The sequence below is a fragment of the Corvus brachyrhynchos genome, unplaced genomic scaffold, assembly GCF_000691975.1.
Source record: "Corvus brachyrhynchos isolate BGI_N302 unplaced genomic scaffold, ASM69197v1 scaffold100, whole genome shotgun sequence".
In the NCBI taxonomy this organism is placed as follows: domain Eukaryota; kingdom Metazoa; phylum Chordata; class Aves; order Passeriformes; family Corvidae; genus Corvus; species Corvus brachyrhynchos.
The window spans coordinates 1,190,804-1,212,486 of NW_008236230.1; the positions used below are offsets into that span (position 1 = coordinate 1,190,804).

Sequence of the window (21,683 nt, forward strand, 5' to 3'; positions counted from 1 at the left end):
AGCAGAAGAGGCAGAAGGACGTTAGAGGAGGCAATTGTTGAGGTTTTGAAAGATGTTCCTGTGCCACTGTATTGGCCAGCTAAGCCAGCCAATTTTTAGTTCTGCTCATTGTGCAGTTACATGGATGTATAAGGGAGAATCTGATTCAGTCCCTTGTAGCTGCAGAGACAATGAGCTGGATCACAAGCAGAAGAAATATGCTTCCTATCATCATCAATATAAGCAACTGAGAAAACAGGCTTTCTGCTTCTAGGGCATAGCTTCCATTATTGGTGATATCTTCATTTTCCTACTGAAAAATCAGAATCAGAAGTCCTCATTCACAAAAGTGATGGCTCAGCATCATGAAAAGTAGTGTGCCTGTACACTTTTTACAACAAAGCTAGTATCTACTACTTTTAAAAATGGTTCTTTCTCCAACCTGCACCTCCAAGAAGGTCCACAGATAAAATTAGTAAGTACACACCAAATACTTTAAAACTTGAGAAGTTTATTGCCCAGAATAGCTCACATGGTACAGTTAGATGTTTTTTATTTTCTTCGTTACAGGGAAATAAAGCAAAACAGTAGAAAATGTATATGGATTAATAGTAAAACAGAAGCCCAGCCTAATAATAGCCCTTTACATCCACCAAGTTATGCTTCAGAAAATGGCTAGCCAAACATAAAGAAGTAGAGCATCTGAAAGACAGTTTCATGTTTATGGTATAGATTCTAAACCAGTATTAAGGGCATTTTCTGTCCGTATTGTTAATATCTTTTTTTTCATAATAGCAAATTGAAAAAGGTCTATGTAGAAAAAAAGTTAACTACTCCAAGACTTTCTAACCTCAGTTATCACCTTATAGGTTGATAGTTATGGATAACAGGAGAAGGCACATGACACAGTATTTAAAATATACAGAGACCTATTAAAATCCAAAGACTAAAAGGAAATGGGAACCGAAACTCAAAATTCACAAATATTACTTTTGCATTCCCCAATCTATATTCTATAAGTTTGCATTCAAGCATTTTACAGCTTTTTCAGAAGAAAAGGGTAACACACCCAGAAAAGACTTCAAGGCTTTGCTTTGAGTTACTTTGTTGGTGTTTTTTTTTTTTTAGTAAACAGAATATACCATAATCTAAACGATAATAAAATGCAGACACATTCCCTCACTTGTTATTAGCGCCCAATAGACCCACTGCTGAAGGTTGAGTATGAGTAAGAATATGAAGAGCTTGCTGAGGCATCAAAGCTTCCTCTCCTAGACCCACTCCGTGAGCCTGAACGTGAGCCAGAGCGAGAGCCAGAGCGAGAGCCGGGTGCCGAGGAGACATTGTAAGGACTGGATATGCCTTTAGAGGAAACGGAGGCTGCTTCCAACAGTTTAAGCCCGGTGATGTCTTCCACCATTGACCGATTCATTGCATCTTTGTAGGATATTTTCAGCTTGGTCTTGGGGCAGGTCAGAATTTTAGGATAGCTGTTGGTGTCTTGTAATTTCTGGGCAGCGCGACCGTCAATCAATCCATTCCTAATGGCTTCTTCAGTAGTTATTCTTCCACGCACTTCCGGGTCCACGAGACCTCCAGTGAGGTACTGGAATTCAAGGAACCGCTGCCCAGCCTCATAAGGCAGCCATTTTTCCTTCACTGCTTCAGCTGCTGACATCCTCTTGCGTCCACCCTTTATGCCTTCGAACCCTAGGAAGGCCTTCTGGGCTGGTTTGAGACGTGTGGCCATATCCTGATCGATGATGCCTTGGCTAGTGGCTTCCTGAAGTGAAAGCCTCTGGCCAGTGGTAGGGCATATTATGCCACCTGTGCAGGCCTGCGCTTCAAGTAACCGCTGCCCGGTGATGCTATCCACGATGCCCCGCTGTATAGCCTCTGAAATGGAGATTTTCTCCAAGTTTTCTGTGTCAAATATGGCTGCAATAGGACTGCACTCATCTGGGGTCTCTGAGAAAGAACCGCTCCTGATCACTGAAGAAGAACTCCGGACACTCAGCACGGTGGGAGACCGAGTCACTGACTCATGCCGGAACACCTCATCAGTGCCATTGCGGCAGGAAATCATGTCTGCAAACTGGGTCAGGCTTAAGCTGCCAGAACGGTACTGGTCAAAGAACTTTCTCTCCACCAGGCCTTTATCAATGGCATCTTGGATGTCATACTGGCTACCTGTTTTTCTGTCGACAAGGACTACTCTACTGCTGCCATCTGATCCTGTGATAGTTATTTCTTCCCACTCACACTCCTGTTCAGCTAGTTCCGTGTAGGTGTCATAATCTATGAGGCCTTTGCTGTATGCCTCCTGAACGGACATCTCCCGGTTTGTTTCTGGATCTACAATGACCACCCTGCGCTTCCTAAGGGTGTTCTTCTGTGAGGTGTGCACCACCTTCTTCTTCTCTCTCAGGGGCAGAAGGCAGAGCCCTGTTGCATCATCCTTTATGCATCTATCTTTCAGTTGCAAGTACGTCAAGTTTTCCTCTGTGTTGGGATCAAAGAACCCTTTAGTGTCATCACTTGGATCACTGAGGATCTGGTTGAGCTCCTCATTGAAGTAGCCACGCTTGTAGGCTGTCTCTACTGGCAAGCGGTAGCTCTCTTTGGGGTCAATGATCCCTCCAGTAGCGATCTGGGCCTCCAGCAGACGGATGCCGTGGCCTCTTTCTATGAGCTCTTTGTTCATTGCTTGGAACAGAGAAATGATGTTTCCAGTTTCTGGGTCTTTGTACCCAGTGACTGCTCTTTCTGCAGAGAGAAGTTTCTCTTTAAATTCAATTCCAACAAGGCCTCTTTTGTAAGCTTCCTCAACAGGCAGCCTCACGTTGCTGACAGGATCCACTATGAATCCTGTGGCTGCCTGGGCTTCTAGGAGTTCAAGGGCTGTCCCCGGCCTAACCAAACCTATTTTCATAGCCTGGTAAATGCCAAGTTTCTCTTTAGTTGCCTCGTTGTAGATACCAGCAATACAGCTAGAGCCCTGAAGGAAATCAATAATTCTCTCACTCACTTCTTCCACTGTAATTGCACCTCTTTCCAAGTCATTCCTGGTTGATTCCTTAATGATTCCAGCCTCAAGCAGTGCATCTGCTGAGACAGGCTGCCTTATCCCTTGGAATGACATACTCCTCTTCTGCACTGGAAGGAGGAGCAGACCAGTGTGTGGTTCAATCCTGCATTTTTCCTTCAGCTGCATGTAAGTGACTGCCTTTTTGGTGGTGGGATCAATGAAGTTCTTTGTATTGCCTTGGCAGTTGTTTAGCATCCTGTACAGGTCTTTGTCAATCAACCCACGAGATAAAGCTATCTCTTTTGGTAGGAAAACACTGTTGACAGGATCAACAATCCCTCCTACAGCCAGCTGGGCTTCAAGCAGACGAATCCCGGTTTCTCTGTCAACCAAGTTTTTCTTGATGGCTTCAGATACTGGCACGGTTTTGCCTGAGAAAGGATCCTTAAATCCTGTAATAGCCTTTTCTGCTGTATAGATCTGTTCTCTATCATCGAAGTCAATCAGATCTCTGGCGATAGCACTGTCCACTGTTAATATCTCATTTCGATGTGGGTCTATCACACCTCCTGTTGCTGCCTGGGCTTCTAGGAGCAGGACTGCATTCTCTGCTGTAAGCAGCTGATTCCGTTTGGCCTCAACAAAAGAGTACTTCTGTCTGGGCGAAAGGGATACCCCTGCAATAGCACCTGCCCCTTTGAGGTAGGGCTCAATGTCAGCCGCCACCTCTTCCACTGACCTCTGCCCCTTCAGCAGTTTATCCAGTGTGAGTTTGTCTATCAGCTGACACTCATACAGCTGCATGGCTGTGATCTTCTTCCGCAGCCCACTGAACACCAGCTTGGAGGCATCAATACAGAAGTCTTCCTCGGTCTGCGTAGATCTGTGAGCCCCATATGGGCGCTGCTTGAGCTTCTCAATCTCTCTTTGCAGCCTGAGACGCTCTGACTCCAACTCTGACTGGTTTTTGACAGCGGTCTCTTCCAGCCTGCACCGGTATCTCTCCTCAATCCGTTTGATTTCCATCTGCAGCCTTTCAATCTCACTCCTCAGGCTGTTCTTCTCCCTCTCGCTCTTCTCCCTCTCACACTGGATCTTCCTTATGGATTCCTCTGTTCGGGAGTGCTGGCTCTTCCACTGATTGAGATCATTGAGAATTTGTTGCTTCTCACTTTCCAGGCGTTGCTTCAAACGTGATTCTGATTCCAGGGTAACTTTCAAACGGTTCAGTTCCTCTTCTAATCTCTGCAGCCTGGCTTTGTCTTGCTCCAAAGCACTCATTTTTATCAGCAGGGTTTCTCTTTCTTGCATAATGTGACTATACTGATTTTTGGATTCTTGAATCCTACTGGATGCCTACAATTGTGGAGGAGAAATAAACCAAGAAAGGATGGTTAGAGTTTGTGCTGGTTAGAGTTATGCCCTCCACCTACAATGCTCTCCAGCCTGTCATTTAACCTGCAGCAAGCTCCCACTGGAAAACACTCTAGTCACAGCAGTGCCCTACCCAAGATTATGGATATACATAAGCCAGGGAAGGCACATTATCCCTTCACTTACAGTGTCTGCAGTACTGCCAGAGACTCAAGAGACTTTATTCTGTTACCCACAGCCTCAGTCTTTGGCTGACTTACTTCTCTATAACTTTGTGATTCTTCTCACAGTACACTGACAAACACACAGAGCATTCAAGACTCATTAATAGTCTGATGCTCAGCAGATGTCCTGGCAGTCCTACTGATCCAGGGGAATTTGCATCAGCTAAGGACTGGTCATACATGGATAAAAAGGAAATATATTACTCAATTTTTGCTCTCCTGTTAGTTTCACATGTCACTCCGAACAATTTTACCTGTGTTGCCTTGCATTTTAAGTCTCGCAATGTCTTCATATATGTATATGCAAAACCACTCACAGGCATGCACATTTGTATGCAGTCCATATTAAACTGAATACAAGTTTATCTATTTGTAATAAAAGCATATATATATGTGTGTGTGTATATATATATATGCACAGATGTTATATAATGCTAAATGTTAGTATTTTTTAAAAATCAGCATTAGGATTTTTAGAATAAAGGAAAGAAAAACAATAAAGGAAACAAGAAAAGAAATATAATGGACAAGTCTAGGAAAAAAACATTTTCACAAATGCTCACTTGTATATATTTAAAGAGCAGCTCTTTGTACAGGAAACCAGGCAGAACAAAATATTAAAAAATGTTTTTCTTAACTTGTTTATGTTGTCACCTGAAGTTTAAGAAATAAGGGCCAATAGTAAAATTTTCAAATGCCCTTAGTGACTTAGGAACATAAATCCCCAAAACAGCCCATGAAAGATAGACTTTTAGTACCTTAGGTACAGCTGACAACATGACTTTCAATCCTCACTTGTAGTCAACATCTTACCCAGCTAATCAGCACCTTGACAGCTTGTTGGTTCTGGGGTTTTTAGCCAGTTTAGTTTGTGACAGCACTCAGGTCAACCTCAAAGGATGGCTTTAAGCCATCCTGGTTGAAATAGCCTGGGAAGCACACAGCCAGCAGGGAACTGTTAAAGTACAGTGGTACTCTCCAGGTGCTTTCATTTTTCCCTAGGATGGTTTGCTGGAGACTGGCACAGAACACAGGTTTCTTCTGGGGCAAGGGCTGAAGACAAGGCTCTCCGAGGTGACGAGAGCTTATGGCTCCCTAGAACAGCTCCCAGGGAGTAAAGAGACTAAGGAAGTGGCCAAATCCTGCCATTTTTATTTAAAAATTAACAAGAGGAAGGGTCATTAAGGAGATGTTAATCACAAGTACAGTGACTTCAAACAGCAAAGGGTGAATTAATTTGTTCAAATGGACACTGCAATTAATTATATATCGGAGAGACAGTAAAGCTGGGATCAAAATATGTGTGAATACCTCTAGAGCTTGCTTTTGGAATTTTTCAATTTCCTGTCTCAATTTTTCCCTTTCTTTCTGTAAATCATTAATCAACCCCTGAAGTTCCAGGGTTTGCTTGCTGCTCATCTGAAGCTGATTCTTTAGTTCAGCAATGGTGGTATTTTTCTCATCAACTTCATTTCTGACCATTCTGAGGTCATCATACTCCAATCTAACATTTCGCAGCTCTTCCTCCAGTAACAAGTGTTCCTTGGTGAGGTTCTCGGTGAGAGACTGAAGCCTTTCAATTTCTATTTTGCATTCATTCAAGGCTTTGCTTTTTTCCTCAGAGGTTTTCTGTAAGTGCTCGTATCGTAGGTGAGCCTGTTTTAATTGCTCCTGTTCTTGGACCAACTGACGACGTAAAGTCTCAATATCTGATGTGTATTTTCTTATCTCCTCCATGTATCTTTGCTTCTCTCTCACATGACCATCTAATACTTCTCTTTGGTGTCTAAGGTCATCTTCATTCCTCTTCTTTACAATAGATACTTCCTCTATCTGCTGTGTGAGATTAGTTATTTTAACCGACTGGTCTCTCAGAGATCTCCTCATGCCTTCTATTTCCTCCTCCAGTTTTTTCCTCCTGGATGTCTCCTCCATTAAATTTTTGTTCTGTCTGCAAAGTTCCTCCTCCAACTTATGTTTCTGGATCTGCAAGTCTTTTACAGTGCTCTGGAACTTTGCACTTTCTTGATCCCTGCCTTTTTTCTCTTGTGAAACTCTTTCATAGTCAATTTTCAGTCTGGCCAGTTCCTGCTCTTGGATCCTCAGCTTGTTAATTGTCTCAGTAGCACTCGTGTTTGCCTTCTGCAGGTCAAACTGGACTCTTTTCAACTGACTGTTCTCATCCTCCACTTCTTTCCTCTGACTTGTTTCTACATCCAACAACTTTCTCAACCTTTCAATCTCTTTGTTTCTTTCCTTAATGGTCTTAGAAGCATCATCAAGTGACTGTTTGTACCGCATGCTTTCGTCAGAGTGCCTCTGAATAACTTGTTTTAGCTCAATCTCCAGCTGCTGTTTCTTCTGAGAAAGCTCTGAGCCAGCTGCCTTCTGCTGCTGAGCATTCTCTTCTATTTTCCGTAGATTATCTGTTGTCTGACTTATTGTGTTCTTCAGTCTCCTAATTTCCTCACACAAATTCCTATTTTCTCTCATGGCATTATCAAGCTGTGTTCTATAATTATTTGTCTCCTCTTCCTTTTGCATGGTGACCTGGTGAATTGTGTTCTTTGTGATATTAATCTCAGTTTCATATTTGTTCTTTAAGCTAATAATTTCCTCATCATAACTGTTTCTTACCTTAGCCAACTCATTTTCAAGTTCCCATCGGCTTTTAGCCTCTTCCTGAAGCTGAAGCTTTAGCCTTTCCAGCTCCTTAGTTTTATCCTGAATAGTTGAGGCAGCCTCCTCAAGAGCCTGCTTGTATCTGGAGTTGTCTTCCCCACGGAGCTGAATGATCTGTTTCAGCTCCAGCTCTAACTGATGCTTCTGCTGTGACACCTCAGAACTGCAAGCCTTCTGCTGGAGAGCATCTTCTTCTGCCCTCCGCCGTTGGTCTGTTGTTTGCAGAATGGCATCATTCAGCCTCACAATCTCATCCTTAAGATCTCTGTTCTCTCTTGTCAGTCTGTCAACCTGGGCTCTGAGGCCTTTTGCATCATCATCTTTCTGTGCAGCTATCTGCTGGATTGTTGTCTTCTTAATATTAATTTCTGTTTCATACTTGTTCTTTAAATTACTCATCTCCTCGCTAAACTGGTTTCTTACCTTAGCCAGCTCATTTTCATACTCCCTCTTCCGTGTGCCTTCATCCTGAAGAAGAACCCTTAATCTTTCTATCTCGTACTCCTTCTCCTTGATGACCTTCTCAGACTCTAACTTTTGCCAACCAAGACTGTCTTTCTCATTTTGTCTCGTTTTTTGCAGTTGGTCATAGTCATTCTTCTGCTGCTCATATCTATCCTCCAGCAACTTCCTTTTCCTTTTCTCATCTTCAGTCTCATAAGTCAACCTGGTTATTCTGTCATTTAGATCCTTTATTTGGGCATAGCATTTGTCTAGGTTTTGCTTAGCAGAATTTCCATCCATTTCAGCTTGTCTTTTCATTTCTTCCAAACTCATCAGCTTTGCCTTAAGCTGAGAAATGTCCATCTGGTACTTCTGCAGATTTTGCTCCAGGAATTTATGTTTGTTGCTTGTCTCTGAATTTGAATCTCTAGCAAGCCTGAGTTCTTCTTCCAGGAGTTCAATTTTGGTGTTTTTCATCTGCAATATGGTAGCAGAAAATCAAACAAACAGAAAAACTCCCATAAATACTTGTGACAACTGCTTCAAAATAATGATATGCAATACAATATAAATTTATAACACTGAAAATTTAAAAATAAATTTTTTCGATGCTTCACTGAGAGGTAAAACCCTTTTTTAATTTAATGTCATCAAGACAAATTCTGGAATCCTTATTTATTCAAACCTTATTCAGAAATGAGCATATAATGACTTTCAGAGGGGAAAAAATATTTGATGGGGGGAGGGAGGTGCATTATTGATAGTAAAATGTGGTGTATCAAAAGTTCACCAAGAAAGCATGAAATAGTCACCTTTAGAACCTCCGTGATTTTCTAACGGGTAAAAATCACATTCCATATATGCAACTTCTTAAACGGGCCCCTCTTTTTCACTGAGCTGTATCAAAACAGGAGTTGCTTCTTTTGAAACACTCTAGAATATGGGCTGAAATGAGGTGCCCTTAATCATGAAGAACAAGTTTTCAGCACTGAGGTAGATGTACTCTCACTGAGGTCAAGGCTGGGATGGGCAGGGAAGGATCACTCGTTGTGCCTTGATGAGCACCTCCTTATTTACCAAGAAGACCAGGTCTCTACCTCACTTCACATGTGACGTTGGAGGTCACTTCACAGAACACTGTACTCTTTCACAAAAGATGCGTGACACTGCTAATATGCCTCCTTTATAGGACACCTCTGAGTTCTGGATATAGTTTTGTGAGCTATTTTACACTATACTTTTCTGCCTCTGATCCGTGATAGTTTTCTAACCCGTGATAAAAATGAAAGCTAAAGAAAATAAGAGTTAGAATACCTTCAAATCCTCCATGCTCTTTAACATTTCACTCAAGAATCTGTAATAATCTCCCGATCTTGTAAGAAGCTCTATATAGCGGGACTGAGCCTCATTAGCCTTCAAAAGAAACAGAATTGTTAGCAGCTTGTACTAGACTTAGACATGAACGTACCTATGTCCAGATCATTTAAAGGATTCCAATCTACTTTAGCAAACACATCACTCGACAAAGTAAAAAGCAAATTCTCCTCCTCACAAATTCACACAACTTTCTGAGGACCCCAAAAGTGTTAATTCCTCCTTCTGAAAAATGCATACCTATTTTGTTTTTCAAGATTGTTTTCTCCCCATGGCTGATGTGATATTAAATTCAAGCCATCATCCCCTGGTCCATCATGCTCTTCTGGTCTGACAGTCACAAGTAACCCAAGTTAAATTTTTAATAGCAGTTAATTCCCAGGCTGAAAGCCACTAAACCACTTGGGGCACGAATCTACCTTTCTCACAATATGTATGCAGTGGACAGTACACAGGAATGAGGTAAATTCCTGAGGGCTAATCTACTGCCTAAACAAGCCCAGGTCTGATTTTACAGCACAATGACTGTTCTGCACTAATTCCTTGTGCCGTATTACGTGCTTAGTGCACATTACCAGTGATGGTGCCAGGTATTAGAATACAGCTGGGTAGGACTCACAAGGGCTCACACAGACAAACAAATGTATTCAAAAAACTGATGGGGAGGAAAGAAAGATACCTCTTGTAGAATCAGCACTGCAGGAGACTGAACCACACTCTTCTTGATAGGTATGTTGAGCAAGGTTTCTAATCCCGAACTGTAGGAAGCAACCTGTAGTTCATAATCCTGAAAAACAAGAGGAAAAGCAAGACCCATTGAGAAACTGCCAAAGAATTCTCTGGTAATCTATTTCAGAAAATGCAAGGTTTTGGGGTTTTTTGGTTTTGTTTTCTTAATGAAAAGCTACATTTTTCCCTTGTTTATATTTCTGACCATGTACAGATGATCCTGTCATAAACAGAAGCTCATGAGTTAAAGTACCCCTGTGGAGATTCATGAAGGAGAATGACAAGGGAAAAGGAGAAAAAACATTTTACAAAAACAAGAAGACAAGTGTTTCTGTAAGTTATGGGCTACTCAGATGAAAAAGATTCATGGGAGTAACTGGTCTAAGTACTGTTATCAACCCAAATTTCATCAGAAATAACAGTCTCTGCATCTCTTTTGTATCACATACGCCGTGTCACATATATAACAAAACCTTTGCTGCAGAGAGCAAGATTGAGCTGGAGAAAGCAAGGATATAAAGGTGACATAAAAATGCAAGGACCACAAAACCATTCCCTCTCTATGCTATTGGTTTTCACGGCTATTACACACCATTCCTCCTGCCAATCTGAATTTGTCTTGCCTCCTAGATCAGATCCTCATCAGATCTAATTTTTAAGGTACCAAGCTGTTCTTGACTTCCTTATGATTTCTAACATGTGAACTGGAAAGTTTGGTCTGGCTAGAAGGAGGCTTTGATTCACCTGAAGAGAAGCTCTCACTGGTATCTGCTGCATGATCCCATAGTCTTCAGGTGGTAAGTACACAAATTGCTTTCATTGTGTTTTGTACTCAGAAGTACTTCACCCCGCCAATTTTTGTACGCACACATCAGGGAGCTGACTCTTCACCCGTCAGCAGAGCAGAGACAATGGGATGTGCCTGACCATGAAAAACCACACCCCACAAAAATGCTGAGATCCAAGTACCTTAATTGCAGCTGAGCACTGATCTGCATGCTTGAGAAGCTCCTCGACTTTGTCTCGCTTCCCACAGATTTCACTGTGCAAGTTCTGTCAAGAGAAAAGTGAGCCTTGAAACACTCCCGCAAGATTTACCAGTATTTCCTCCTGTACACGCTGCCTCCATCAGAAAGCACCTGCAGCAGGAGACTACTGCAGCCCCTGAGGCTGAGACCTGAAATGACCTGCAGCTGGCAGTTTGTACAACAGCAAGCTCTCCGGGCATGAGAAGGCTGTTCTCAGAGAGAACACCCAGCAACTGAACCCAGAGCTGGGTAGGGAGAGTTCCTTGACTTTAGCTTAGATGTAGTGACTTGCTTTTTATTTTTGTGCTGTAATTTGTCCCATAAGTTGCACGATCTTACAGTCCCTTGAATTAATTCAAAGCTGATGTGTAAAAGTGTCAGTGAATGTGAAGGAGCCAAAACCAGCCTTGTTCATAATCTGTATCATAATCTGTTGCAGTGCTGACAGAAAGTAATGAGGACAATAATATTTCCTCCCTCCTGCCTTCTACATATGTGGTGTTTTTTGGTAGCTTGCATACTTTATAATTCAAAACAGGCCACAGTATTGCAGACTGCGTTGATACTGGTATTTTCTGTATAGCAAAACAATTTAAAATCCAGATAATTGAAGACAACTCATTCAGGTGCTACATACCTTCTGATCATGTAGGTATCTCATGATAGTGTTGGAATCACACAGCTTCATGGACTCAATAGAATCCTGCCGACGCTTGGCATCACAGATCCACTTGCACAGAGCCTGGTAGAGATCTCGGTAAGTTTTCAGCTGTTTGATCTGCCTTTCTAAATCCCATGATCTAGGGGAAAAAAAGGAAAAACCTGTCAAAATTGAAAGTGCATTCTCTTTCTCTCTCTTTATACAGTTTTCAGAAATAAGACACAGAAATAAACTAATGTAAAACTACAGGAAGCTCTGAAAAGGAGATTCTGAAGAAAAATTTTAAATGAGAATTGTATTGGTTCTCAGTCACCCAATATGGGTTTTTAATACCTCACTTTTGAGTAACTCTGTAATACACAGAGGCTGGGCCTTCCTGTCAAAGTGAGAGATGGATAAAACTGCAGTAATAAAAATCAAGTTCGCTGACTTCAGTACTCTTGTTCTCAGTTTTCACTGAACAACCAGTGAAACCAGTTGGGACTACATTTTGTCCACAGATAAAAACAAAATAAAGCAAACCAAAACAAGCCATACCACGACCCTTCCCCTACCCACCCAATCAGAATATGCCTTTAGTTCAAGATTCAGATCCAAGGTTCGATTTTGTTACTTAATTCTTAGTGTTACTTTTTTAACCCTCAACTATAGGGTGTTTAGGAATAAGCATGGTTGTTTTTTTTGAGGGGGGAAAATGCTGACTGGAAGTATTTAATCCAAGAACATTAGTAAGAATTTAAAAAAAAAAAAAAAAGAAAATCAGAACAACTCTTTAGCACATAGGTTAGACATTTGCATGGTTAACTATATTTTTCTGCTTGGTCTTACACAATTCCTTTTGAAGTATGTTCAACCTATTCACAATTGCTCAAGTCTTATTGCCCTGAAGTCACTATTTGTCCTTTGGAAGCAAAGATTAGTGCACAACAGTTCTTTTAGACTCACTGCTAAGATGTTCTTGGTAGCAATAGCAATAAGGAAAACTCTACAAAAATATGAACAAACCTGTTATCTATCTGCTTATCAGCCCTCTGCCAGCGGTCTATTAGCTGGGTAACTTTGTCACAGTACTTTCCAATGTCCATGTCATACAGGGTGTATGACTGGCAAGACTGTGAGTGAATCTGAAGTGTTCTCTGCAGCTCATTTTCCAAGGTATTCAGTAGTGACTTCTTCATATTTAGGTCTGCTTTCATTTTCTGGAGAAAAAACCAAAATGTCATTTAATTTTTTCTGGAGAAGATACTGATACTTAACCAACTGAACAGCATGCACAATATGCTGGGATCTAAAGATGTTGTTTTTAACTCAGTAAGGTACGTATAGTGATGTCAGCTGAACTTAACCTATTTAAAGTGAAACACCTATTTTGGTACAATTTGGCTTAAAAATGTGTTTAAAGTTAGACTAAATAATTTTCCAAACCTAAGGTCTATGCTATCATATTCTGAAGCCAACATTTCAGTTTCTCTGAACTCTGCAGAGCAGTTACTAGAGCAGAATAAGAATCTTGCTTGTTCCTAGAAACAACTGACTAGAAAATTTCACTGAAGTATAAAAGATTTCTGCACTTGAAACAGCTGTGGAATCGAGCCTCAGGACTGGCATATCCAGTTTTTAAACATCTAAAAACCTGCACAGATTTTTTTTTTCCTATTTACATGTTTATAGACATCTTCCAGGGAGATGTTTCTTTACACACACACACACATTTGTTTAGGTACATATACTTGCATACTGTGCATCACCAAACAACACCAAATATACAGCACAGGCTCTGCCTTGCATCCCCCAGACACAGGGATGGCTACAGCCTTCAGTGATATGCTCAAGCTTTCTTTTTTTTTTTGGTGTAGCTCAAACTTACACCAGCTAAGAACAACTCCCAGCAACTGAACTGCAGCTCTCATTTAACGTGATAAAAAGGTAAGCAGATTGTGCTCCGTTTACACCACCTACACACTTTTCCCCTACTAAATGTAAGAACAGAAAACAATGAAAGAGTTCTTGCTCCCCCAAATGCATTCGGTGCACAAAAGGACCGGCAGATAAAGGCAGATAAAAGACTGGATCTGCAAGACAACTTTGTGCTCAGCAAAGCAGTTATTTCCCTTTTCCCCTTGTACAGGCTGGATACTTTTCACTCTAAGATTTGACATAGATTCTAGCAAAACCAGGACACACAATAATACTCAAATTCACTTGTTACACCTAGAGGACAACAAGGGTAATTAACAAGCCTGTATGCAAGAAAGGAGGTACTGCCTTCAAATCTACATTCACAAGTGATACAAATAAACACAGACAATAGTGTTCACAAATGGATTACAGAAACTTTCCATGCAGCTGCCCTTGCTGTGGGGGCAGCAACAACTAGGGTGTGGAAGAAGTAATAACCTATATATTCCTTTCAGTAATTTCATAGAATCACAGAATTTCCTGAGTTGGAAATGATCCACAAGAATCATTGAATACAACTCCTGGCCTTGCACAGGCCACCCCAAGAGTCACACCACATGCCTGAGAGCGTTGGCCAAATGCTTCTTGAGCTCTATCAAGCTTGGTGCTGTGACCACTTCCCTGGGGAGCCTGTTCCAGTGCTCAGCCCACTTCTGGATGAAGAACCTTATCCTAATATCCAACCTAAACCTCCCCTGACACAGCTCCTTCCTGTTCCCTTGGGTCCTATCACTGGTCATCACAGAGAAGAGATCAGTGTCTGCCCCTCCTCTTCCCCTTGTGAAGAAGCTGTAGGCAGCCATGAGGTCTCCCCTCAGTCTTCTATTTCCAGGCTGAACAGACCAAGTGACCGCAGCCACTCCTCATATGGCTTCCTCAAAGCCCTTCACCATTCTTGTGGCCCTCCTTTGGACACTCTCTAATAACTTCATGTATTTCTTATCTTGAGGCACCCAAAACTGCACACAGGACTCAAGGGGAGGCTGCACCAGTGCAGAGCAGAGCAGGACAATCCCCTCCCTTGACCAGCCAGCAACACTGTGCCTGATTTACAAAACATTGTATGTCTACACATAAAATACAACAGGATCAGCATTTCCATCTCCTGTGGTTTTGGAAGGGTTTCCCCCAGCTCAATAGATCTGTGCTGGCAGCTACGAATTTTGCTTTGCTGTGTCCTTGGGTTTTGGCCCCTCACCTTCAGACAAGCCCGATAAGCCTCCACTTTATCAAGATCCAAAGGAACAGTCTCCTCTTCAGACAGTCTGACTTCAAAAACTCTGATCACATCTTCCGTTTGCAGAATAACCTGGAGCAGACACCTCAGTGCATTCAAGCTAAATTAAATGATACAAGACAAATCCATTATGGACTAAGGCAGGAAGGGTGATATTTTTAATTAATTGCAGATGATTGGCTAAAGAGAATAGGTAACACAAGAAATTTCTGTGATACCCATTCTTCTCACTTTCTTTTTTTAAAGTCTTCCAGAAAAGAGAAGAAATTAATGTAAGTGTCTGTTTCCATCAACATGTACACAATTTGCAGAGAAGAAGGTGTAATTTTACACTACTGGTACAAAAGGCAGTTTTCTGGACTAAGGATTAGGGGAGAATATGAATATTTATTGGTATAGCCTCAATTTACTTACCTGTCTAAGTAGCCAGCAGAAACACCATTGATATTTTCCAGTTTTTGAAAGAGGGCATTTATCTCCGATTGCAAGTACACATACTTCTCACAGCCTCTGAAGTTAGGCAGCAAGTCCTTATGCTTATTGAGGGTTTCAGCCATTATTTGAGAGTCATTCTGCACCCCCTAAGGAAAAACAGAATGCCTGGTTTACACATTTTTGGTTGGCTGAATGATTGTTCTACAGCACATATGGAATTGGTCTCCTTATCCAAGCAGTCTGCTGTTACATAACCAGCTTGACTGAGGACTGAAGCAGTGGCTGAGCTTGCTTTTTTCAAGGCAAGCAATATTGAGCAGTTTCTTTTTTGTCCAAAATATGTCTTTTTGAGCATCTCCACTCCAAAACTCAGCTCTGACAAGCCATGGTCCTTCTGCTCTTGAGACTTTTGCAACCTCATTGCCTCACAGGAATTTCTCATATGCTGAACCTATAATCTTTTTGTACCAATCTTCTCTCCTTGGTCTCCTACAAATCTAAAGAACTAGCAAAGGGATAGTAAGTCTCATGTATCCAGTCTGTATCCCACAGACAGCACTTTACAGGTAGATAGTTAAGCGAAGTCCTTGAAAAGGATTTTAATGGCCCTTAGCTCTGGATGAGGCTTAACATGAACTCACAGCCACTTGACATCAGTCTTTCTGTATTCCTTGCCTGGCAGAATTTGACTTCTAAAATTCAAGAATCAACTTTTTCTAATTAGAAGCTAAATTCTAATCCAAATCATCATGATTAGCTCCCAACTGAGAATTTTCTGCACAGGATGTGTGTCTTTCCCAGCTGATCATAAACAGAACTGCAGCATGCTCTGCAGCACAGAGATGCTCAAAGTAAAACATCCACAGTTACCTCTAAGTCCTTTATTCTGGCTGAAAAGTCATGCATAGCCCCTTGATCCACTCCAAGAGGAGCTCTTTGAACCATCTGAACCTCAGAAGCCTCAATCTGACGCCGAAGTTTCTGAAGCTCCAGCAGCAGCCAGGCCTCCTGCTTCTCAAGCTCTCGGTTTCTCTCGTTAACGATAATGGTGTTTGAGGAACCCACGGGACAGCTCTCAGTTGGGACCACTGTAAAATGAATTGGGTAAGCATCAACTGCCAGAGAACTGAGCACCCACATGCAGGAAGCCAAGGCAGTGCCCAAGCCATCCAAGCACCGAGCTGATCGGTAGAACTGAGCACAGGTAGAAGATCTGGGCCCTTAGGCAGCTGTTTCAGGGAATGAAATTTCTCCTTCACAAAAAAGTAAACTTGCTTCCTGAAATGCAACAGTGAGATTTTGCTTCCTAATAAAATGTATCAGATGGACTAAATTCCTCTCATTCTCCCAGCAAGTTCCATGAATTTTGGAGGACTATTCCCAGATTCCCACCAAAGGAAGGAAGAACAAAATCTTCCCCTGTGCATGGCCAGTTTTGTTATGTTGGGAGACAGCAAAACAGTTCTTGAACATGTTCCCATTCATACATTGAAGAGAACATTTTCACGTAAAAAGAATGCACCACCCACCACCTCTGGAACAAAGAAACCTCAGCAGTCCAAACTCTGCAAGAGCCAGAAAGACAACAGACCTGTTTGTGGCGGTCGTGGTTGATTAGGCAGTTGTATGATCAAAGTTTGGTAGTGCTTCTGAGCATCAGTGAACTGAGTCTGGATCTTTCGTTTGTCTTCATCACCAAACATCTCTGAGCCTTGGCTGTTCCTGAGGAATTCTTGATAATGGATCTCCAGGTCAGTTATTATTTTTTGGTAATCTTCCTTACGCATTGTTTTCAGCTGAAATAAGGAAGGAAGGAATTTTAAAATAAAAGAGAAAAAAAAATCAATTGGGGAAGTTTTATGACTAGTTAATCATCAAGGAACAAACTAATAAACCTATAAAAAACCCAAAGTAATCACGCTTTAGAATAAATCCTAACTAGGCTGCCTCTGAAAGTATGGTGCTAAGAGTACCATCAGAGTTAATCTATCCTTGTTACCATCATTTCGTAACTTAAGAGCAGTCTGAAATTCTACCTCTTATTCTGTTTATCCATGCCCTTGTACAGTGGGAACAGGTACAGCAAGTATGTAATAAATTCCTTTAGCTAATCTTCCTGCTAATCTGTATTGTGTTTGAGTAGGAAAGCATTTTGTTTCTCCTTTAACAAAATTACAACTTCCATATGTGTGAGTGTTTGTGCAACCCAGCAAAAGGAAGGCCCATGGTTTTGTTGAACATACATCTGCACAGGATACTGAAGGGTCTGCTTGGGACAGCAGACATCAAGTCATGGATGTCTCTGGTCTGCAGGCAAGGCCAGCTGGTGTCTTACCTTGGCAATAGTCATAGCTCTGATTTTCTCAATGTCAATCATGCAATAATGCCAGGACACCAGGCTCTTCATGTTGATATACAGCTGGTTCCACAAAGCTAAAATAGCTTCATAGTATTGCTCAATTCTGGCATGAGAAAAAAAAAAAAAGCACGATCAAAATGCATCTATACTTGTAGCACAGCCACAAAACATCCCAAGAAACACTCACCAGATGTGGAGTATGCTAAGACTCGTTCTCTACTTGAAAAAATCTTGGAAATTAATTTATACATGACTTTCATTATTACAGATGAGAAAAACCTCACAGACATTAACATTTAAATCTTTTTAGACCACAACCTAGATCCCAGCAAGTTTCACTGAAGCATGTCTCCTCAAGTCAAGGTTCTAGTCCTTAATCCCCCACCCCTACAGGTAGGGGGAGTGTACTCTGATCAAAGCACAGAACATATTTTGTGACTGGTTGCTATTGTGGGTGAACTCTAATCCCGTGGCAAGTGTCGAAACCCAGGCAGCAACTCACTTGGTAGCAAGATCCACTGCTAATGGATTGGGGGGTGGGATGATAAGACTGACAGATGGCACCAGCATATCCACTCCTCCAGGGCCGGTCACCAGCCACTTGCTGCGCTCATTGTTGTCCTTCAAGATACATTCATCTCCTTTGCGCACCGTTTTCTGTAGGGGATGCACAACAATGTTTAGTTAAGTAAGGTGGGGCTTCCAGGAGAGACAGACAAGGAAGATACTTCTAGATCACAGAAACAGGAGTGCTTCCCAGCTGCCAGGTCTGGGTGCGCATCTCAGCTTCATACTGGGGCAAAAGATCAGTACAGATCAACCCCTTCTCCCTGAATCTGGTTTCCATGTGAAGAAAACCCAAAAAAGCCCAGGTGTGAGCCACAGAATTCTCAGAGCAGTTGCCAGTCTTGTAGATGATCAGACCTGGGGCTTACCCTGACAAACACCAAAGACTGACTGTGGACACATGGGCTGGTAAGCTATGCACCCACGCATGGCTTTAAGCCAGTGAGCTGGAGGCACAACGATGTTCAGTGCTGCATCCATTATTTGCAAAGGGACTGGAAGTGAGTGTGGCAGAGCCAGATTCATCAGCTCCAACTGCCAGAAATCCTGACACCAGGCAGCCACGGGTGTGGCCATGGTGCAGGAAAAAGTACATAAGCAGAAAGCACATCTAAACTTACTGTTAACTTAAAAATACAGAAATAAACCCAAGCAGCCCCAGTACTGAGGAGGAAGAAAAACATCAACATTCATTTCATATCCCATCCAGAAAAAAAGTGGGAATACCAATGGCTAACTGCATATTCCTCACTTTTTGTTAGATGAATTGTTCACCTAAGGATCCAGAGAGACACTGGAAAGATGAGCAACCACCAAAAAAAAAAGGTGTGGATGCTGGGAAGCATCTGTATAACAATTTTAATCCTATTATCAACAAGACTTCTATGTGCTAATTTGAAATATGAGTATTAATGCTATTTAATAGATTAATAATAATAATCATGACAACATCTATTAACCAATCAGAACCTAGTTTGTTTATTCATAATGGCAAGAAAAGCAGAATTTCTTCTGTTAAAGAAGTTCAAGCTGACCAAAAGCAGATAAAGGGGTTACACCTGTCAGCTCAATGGTTTGCTTACTAAGTAATTTGCCATGTTCTAGTTTACATGATGTTAATTCTCAGCCAAAAAGGGATACAATACCAGATCCTGTTTGTAGTCACACAGAGCCTTGAGGATAATGGGCTTGTTACTTCGATAGTCTGGGTTACGCGGCTTCAGCTGCACAATCTTCTTGGATTTGTTCACCAAACTCTGCACCTGCCTCTTGTATTCAAGAATTCTCTCTCGTTCATTCTGCAAAGATTAATTGAATGTTAAAATTTTATTTTAAAAAGAAAAGGCATCTAGTTCCCACTGTTTTATTTAGAGAGGGATACATGTGGAGCTTATAGTCGGCAAAACTTACTTTAGCTCCAGTGGGATGACTGACTGGCCTACAATGTAACACTGCAGTTTTAAAAAGAGCAGAGAAACATCCAACTAAGTACCTTTGCAGCTCTGGCAAGATGCAAAGTTTGCAAAATTTGCATAGCAGGTTTTTAATCTTCAATGTGGTTAAAGTGGTGTTTAAGAAACACATGCATAAACTGAAAGAATCTAACAAAATGAATGCTAACCAAAAAAAAAAGGGAGCAACTACACTTTTAAATCTAACTTCATCAATTGGCCTTTTACACCACTGACCATTTTTTCTCCAATTTGGGACAGTAGTACTGAATTCATGATAAGCAAACAGCTAAAAAAGCTGACTTATATCCTTTCAAAGAGACTATGGTGATAGAGTGACATGATGAATCATTTATCAAATGCATTTATCCTTTGAGGCAAAATCTATTCTACCACCTAAGAATAAAAGTATTCATTTTTTTTTCAATTGTTAGCATGTCAGAAACTTGGCAATTTGTTGGACTCGTTACAAACTTAAAAATATAGTGGTCTCAAGTTCATACAGTACTGTATTTAAACACTGCAGTGCACTTGGGTTTACATTTGGTATCTAAAGAGGGCAGCTGATTTCCCAGAAAAGCAGAACATAATCCATCACGAGAGTGTGACAGTACCTCCAGCTCTTTGATCTGCTCCAGCAAAGTCTGCAATGACATGCTCTTATCACAGATGAACTTCTTTCTGATAGAGTCTTGTAAGTTTTTCAGGTAGCACTCTGTGGCTTGGGCCTCTTCAAAGAACTATGGGAGAAAAGTTGTGAATTTGGCTGTAGCTCTTAAAAATGTCTGCAAAAAATGTATAGACTCCTTTAATGAGAAATCCCAGTTTATCTCTGGCTCAATGGTAGCATTTATAACATGGCAACAAGTGTGCTATGCACAACAGATACATCTGTGATGGGAGCCATACTTTTAAAAAAAGTAATGTGAATTCTCCACATCACTACTCACCTGAAAGTAAGCCGCATTCTCCTTCAGATGAACATCAATACATTTGGTGATCTGAAGAATCCAGCTCCACTGAGTTTGCAATGTATCCATGTAGGCCTAACAAAAACAGTAATATGCACAACTCAGGCCACCACACTGATCTCTCTCCCACACCTAGACTCAACCAAAATTATCTACTCTCCACATAAATGCAAATGAAAAATCTGCTAAAACAAATTCATGCACACCAGAACAATGTAACTCATGCAAATGGTTTTGCAACTTCTAAGCATCCACCTAACTGAAATGAGTTAAATACCTGCTTGTGAGACACAAAGATAAATCTGTTCGTGACATGAATTTGTTTGATCAGCATAAAGCCCCAGGTATGTTAACAAAAAGGGGTGAAATACACAAAGTAGTGCAAATAAAGTATTTCAGCTGCAAATTGCCATGTTCTCTTTCTTTCAAGGAACACCTCCAAACATGATACTTTATGCTGGTTGTTTTTAGATTCAAAATACTCAAGCAGCCATAATGTATATTCTTTAAAAAACTACATGCAGCTTTCACTTCACTGCTGGAGCTTACAAGGATCTTTCTTTTAAGAAAGAAACTGACTACAGGAGAAATTGGATTTTATACAACATGATAACAGTTAACAAAGTAAACACACTGAAAAGCAGAAAGGATTAATTTTTTTTTTCCTTTTAGCTTCTTCAGTTGCAGGGTTCTTATGCACTCTTGAAACTGTAACAACTACAGCATTTCCTAACAAAATGAAGTCTTCCAAATTGTTGCAGCCTTTTTAATTAAAAAGTAAGTGTACATCAAGCTGTGAAAGCAAAACTGTCTTGGCTAAGCTGTAGAAAGGCACTATGAATTTCAGCTGCAGAAAGTATTTGCACCTGGATTAAACAGAAACCCTCAACAAAGGGTGTGGCTTTTATCAAAACATGCCTTCTAAGACAGCAGAACAGCAACGACATGCCTTCCTACCATAAATTCCACTGCACTGTAGTCAGCTCAAACGAGATACAGCAATTTCAACACACTCAGATAACTCCCTAAGCTTAGAATTAATTTTTACATGCATCTATCATCATGCAATTTTTAATGGCTAGGTTTGTAGAGGAAGGTAGTAAAAATTATTAGAGCAGCTCATACGGCTGCGTGAAATGGACACAATTTTGGGCAGACAAACCCTTCCTGGGTAAAAATGC

At 41.2% G+C, this 21,683-nt stretch overlaps 1 protein-coding gene across 3 annotated transcripts in view; it reads right to left on the minus strand.

The window, feature by feature from the left end:
- Positions 1-470: 470 nt before the first annotated feature.
- Positions 471-21,683, minus strand: part of DSP (desmoplakin) — a 38,821-nt gene continuing 17,608 nt past the window's right edge. The window contains exons 9-24 of one of the 3 annotated variants that reach the window (XM_017746916.1): positions 20,482-20,577; positions 20,146-20,271; positions 19,226-19,378; positions 18,016-18,170; positions 17,490-17,616; positions 16,746-16,950; positions 16,025-16,242; positions 15,134-15,300; positions 14,681-14,819; positions 12,529-12,722; positions 11,500-11,662; positions 10,804-10,887; positions 9,785-9,892; positions 9,046-9,144; positions 7,711-8,208; positions 471-4,363 (exon numbers count right to left, since the gene is read on the minus strand). In XM_017746916.1, the coding sequence (XP_017602405.1) occupies positions 1,169-4,363; positions 7,711-8,208; positions 9,046-9,144; positions 9,785-9,892; positions 10,804-10,887; positions 11,500-11,662; positions 12,529-12,722; positions 14,681-14,819; positions 15,134-15,300; positions 16,025-16,242; positions 16,746-16,950; positions 17,490-17,616; positions 18,016-18,170; positions 19,226-19,378; positions 20,146-20,271; positions 20,482-20,577 (5,727 nt within the window). In that variant the 3' untranslated portion in view covers positions 471-1,168. Of the gene's footprint in view, positions 4,364-5,916; positions 8,209-9,045; positions 9,145-9,784; positions 9,893-10,803; positions 10,888-11,499; positions 11,663-12,528; positions 12,723-14,680; positions 14,820-15,133; positions 15,301-16,024; positions 16,243-16,745; positions 16,951-17,489; positions 17,617-18,015; positions 18,171-19,225; positions 19,379-20,145; positions 20,272-20,481; positions 20,578-21,683 lie in introns of all 3 variants that reach the window. The other 2 variants (XM_008643443.2, XM_017746915.1) reach the window with 2 other exon arrangements.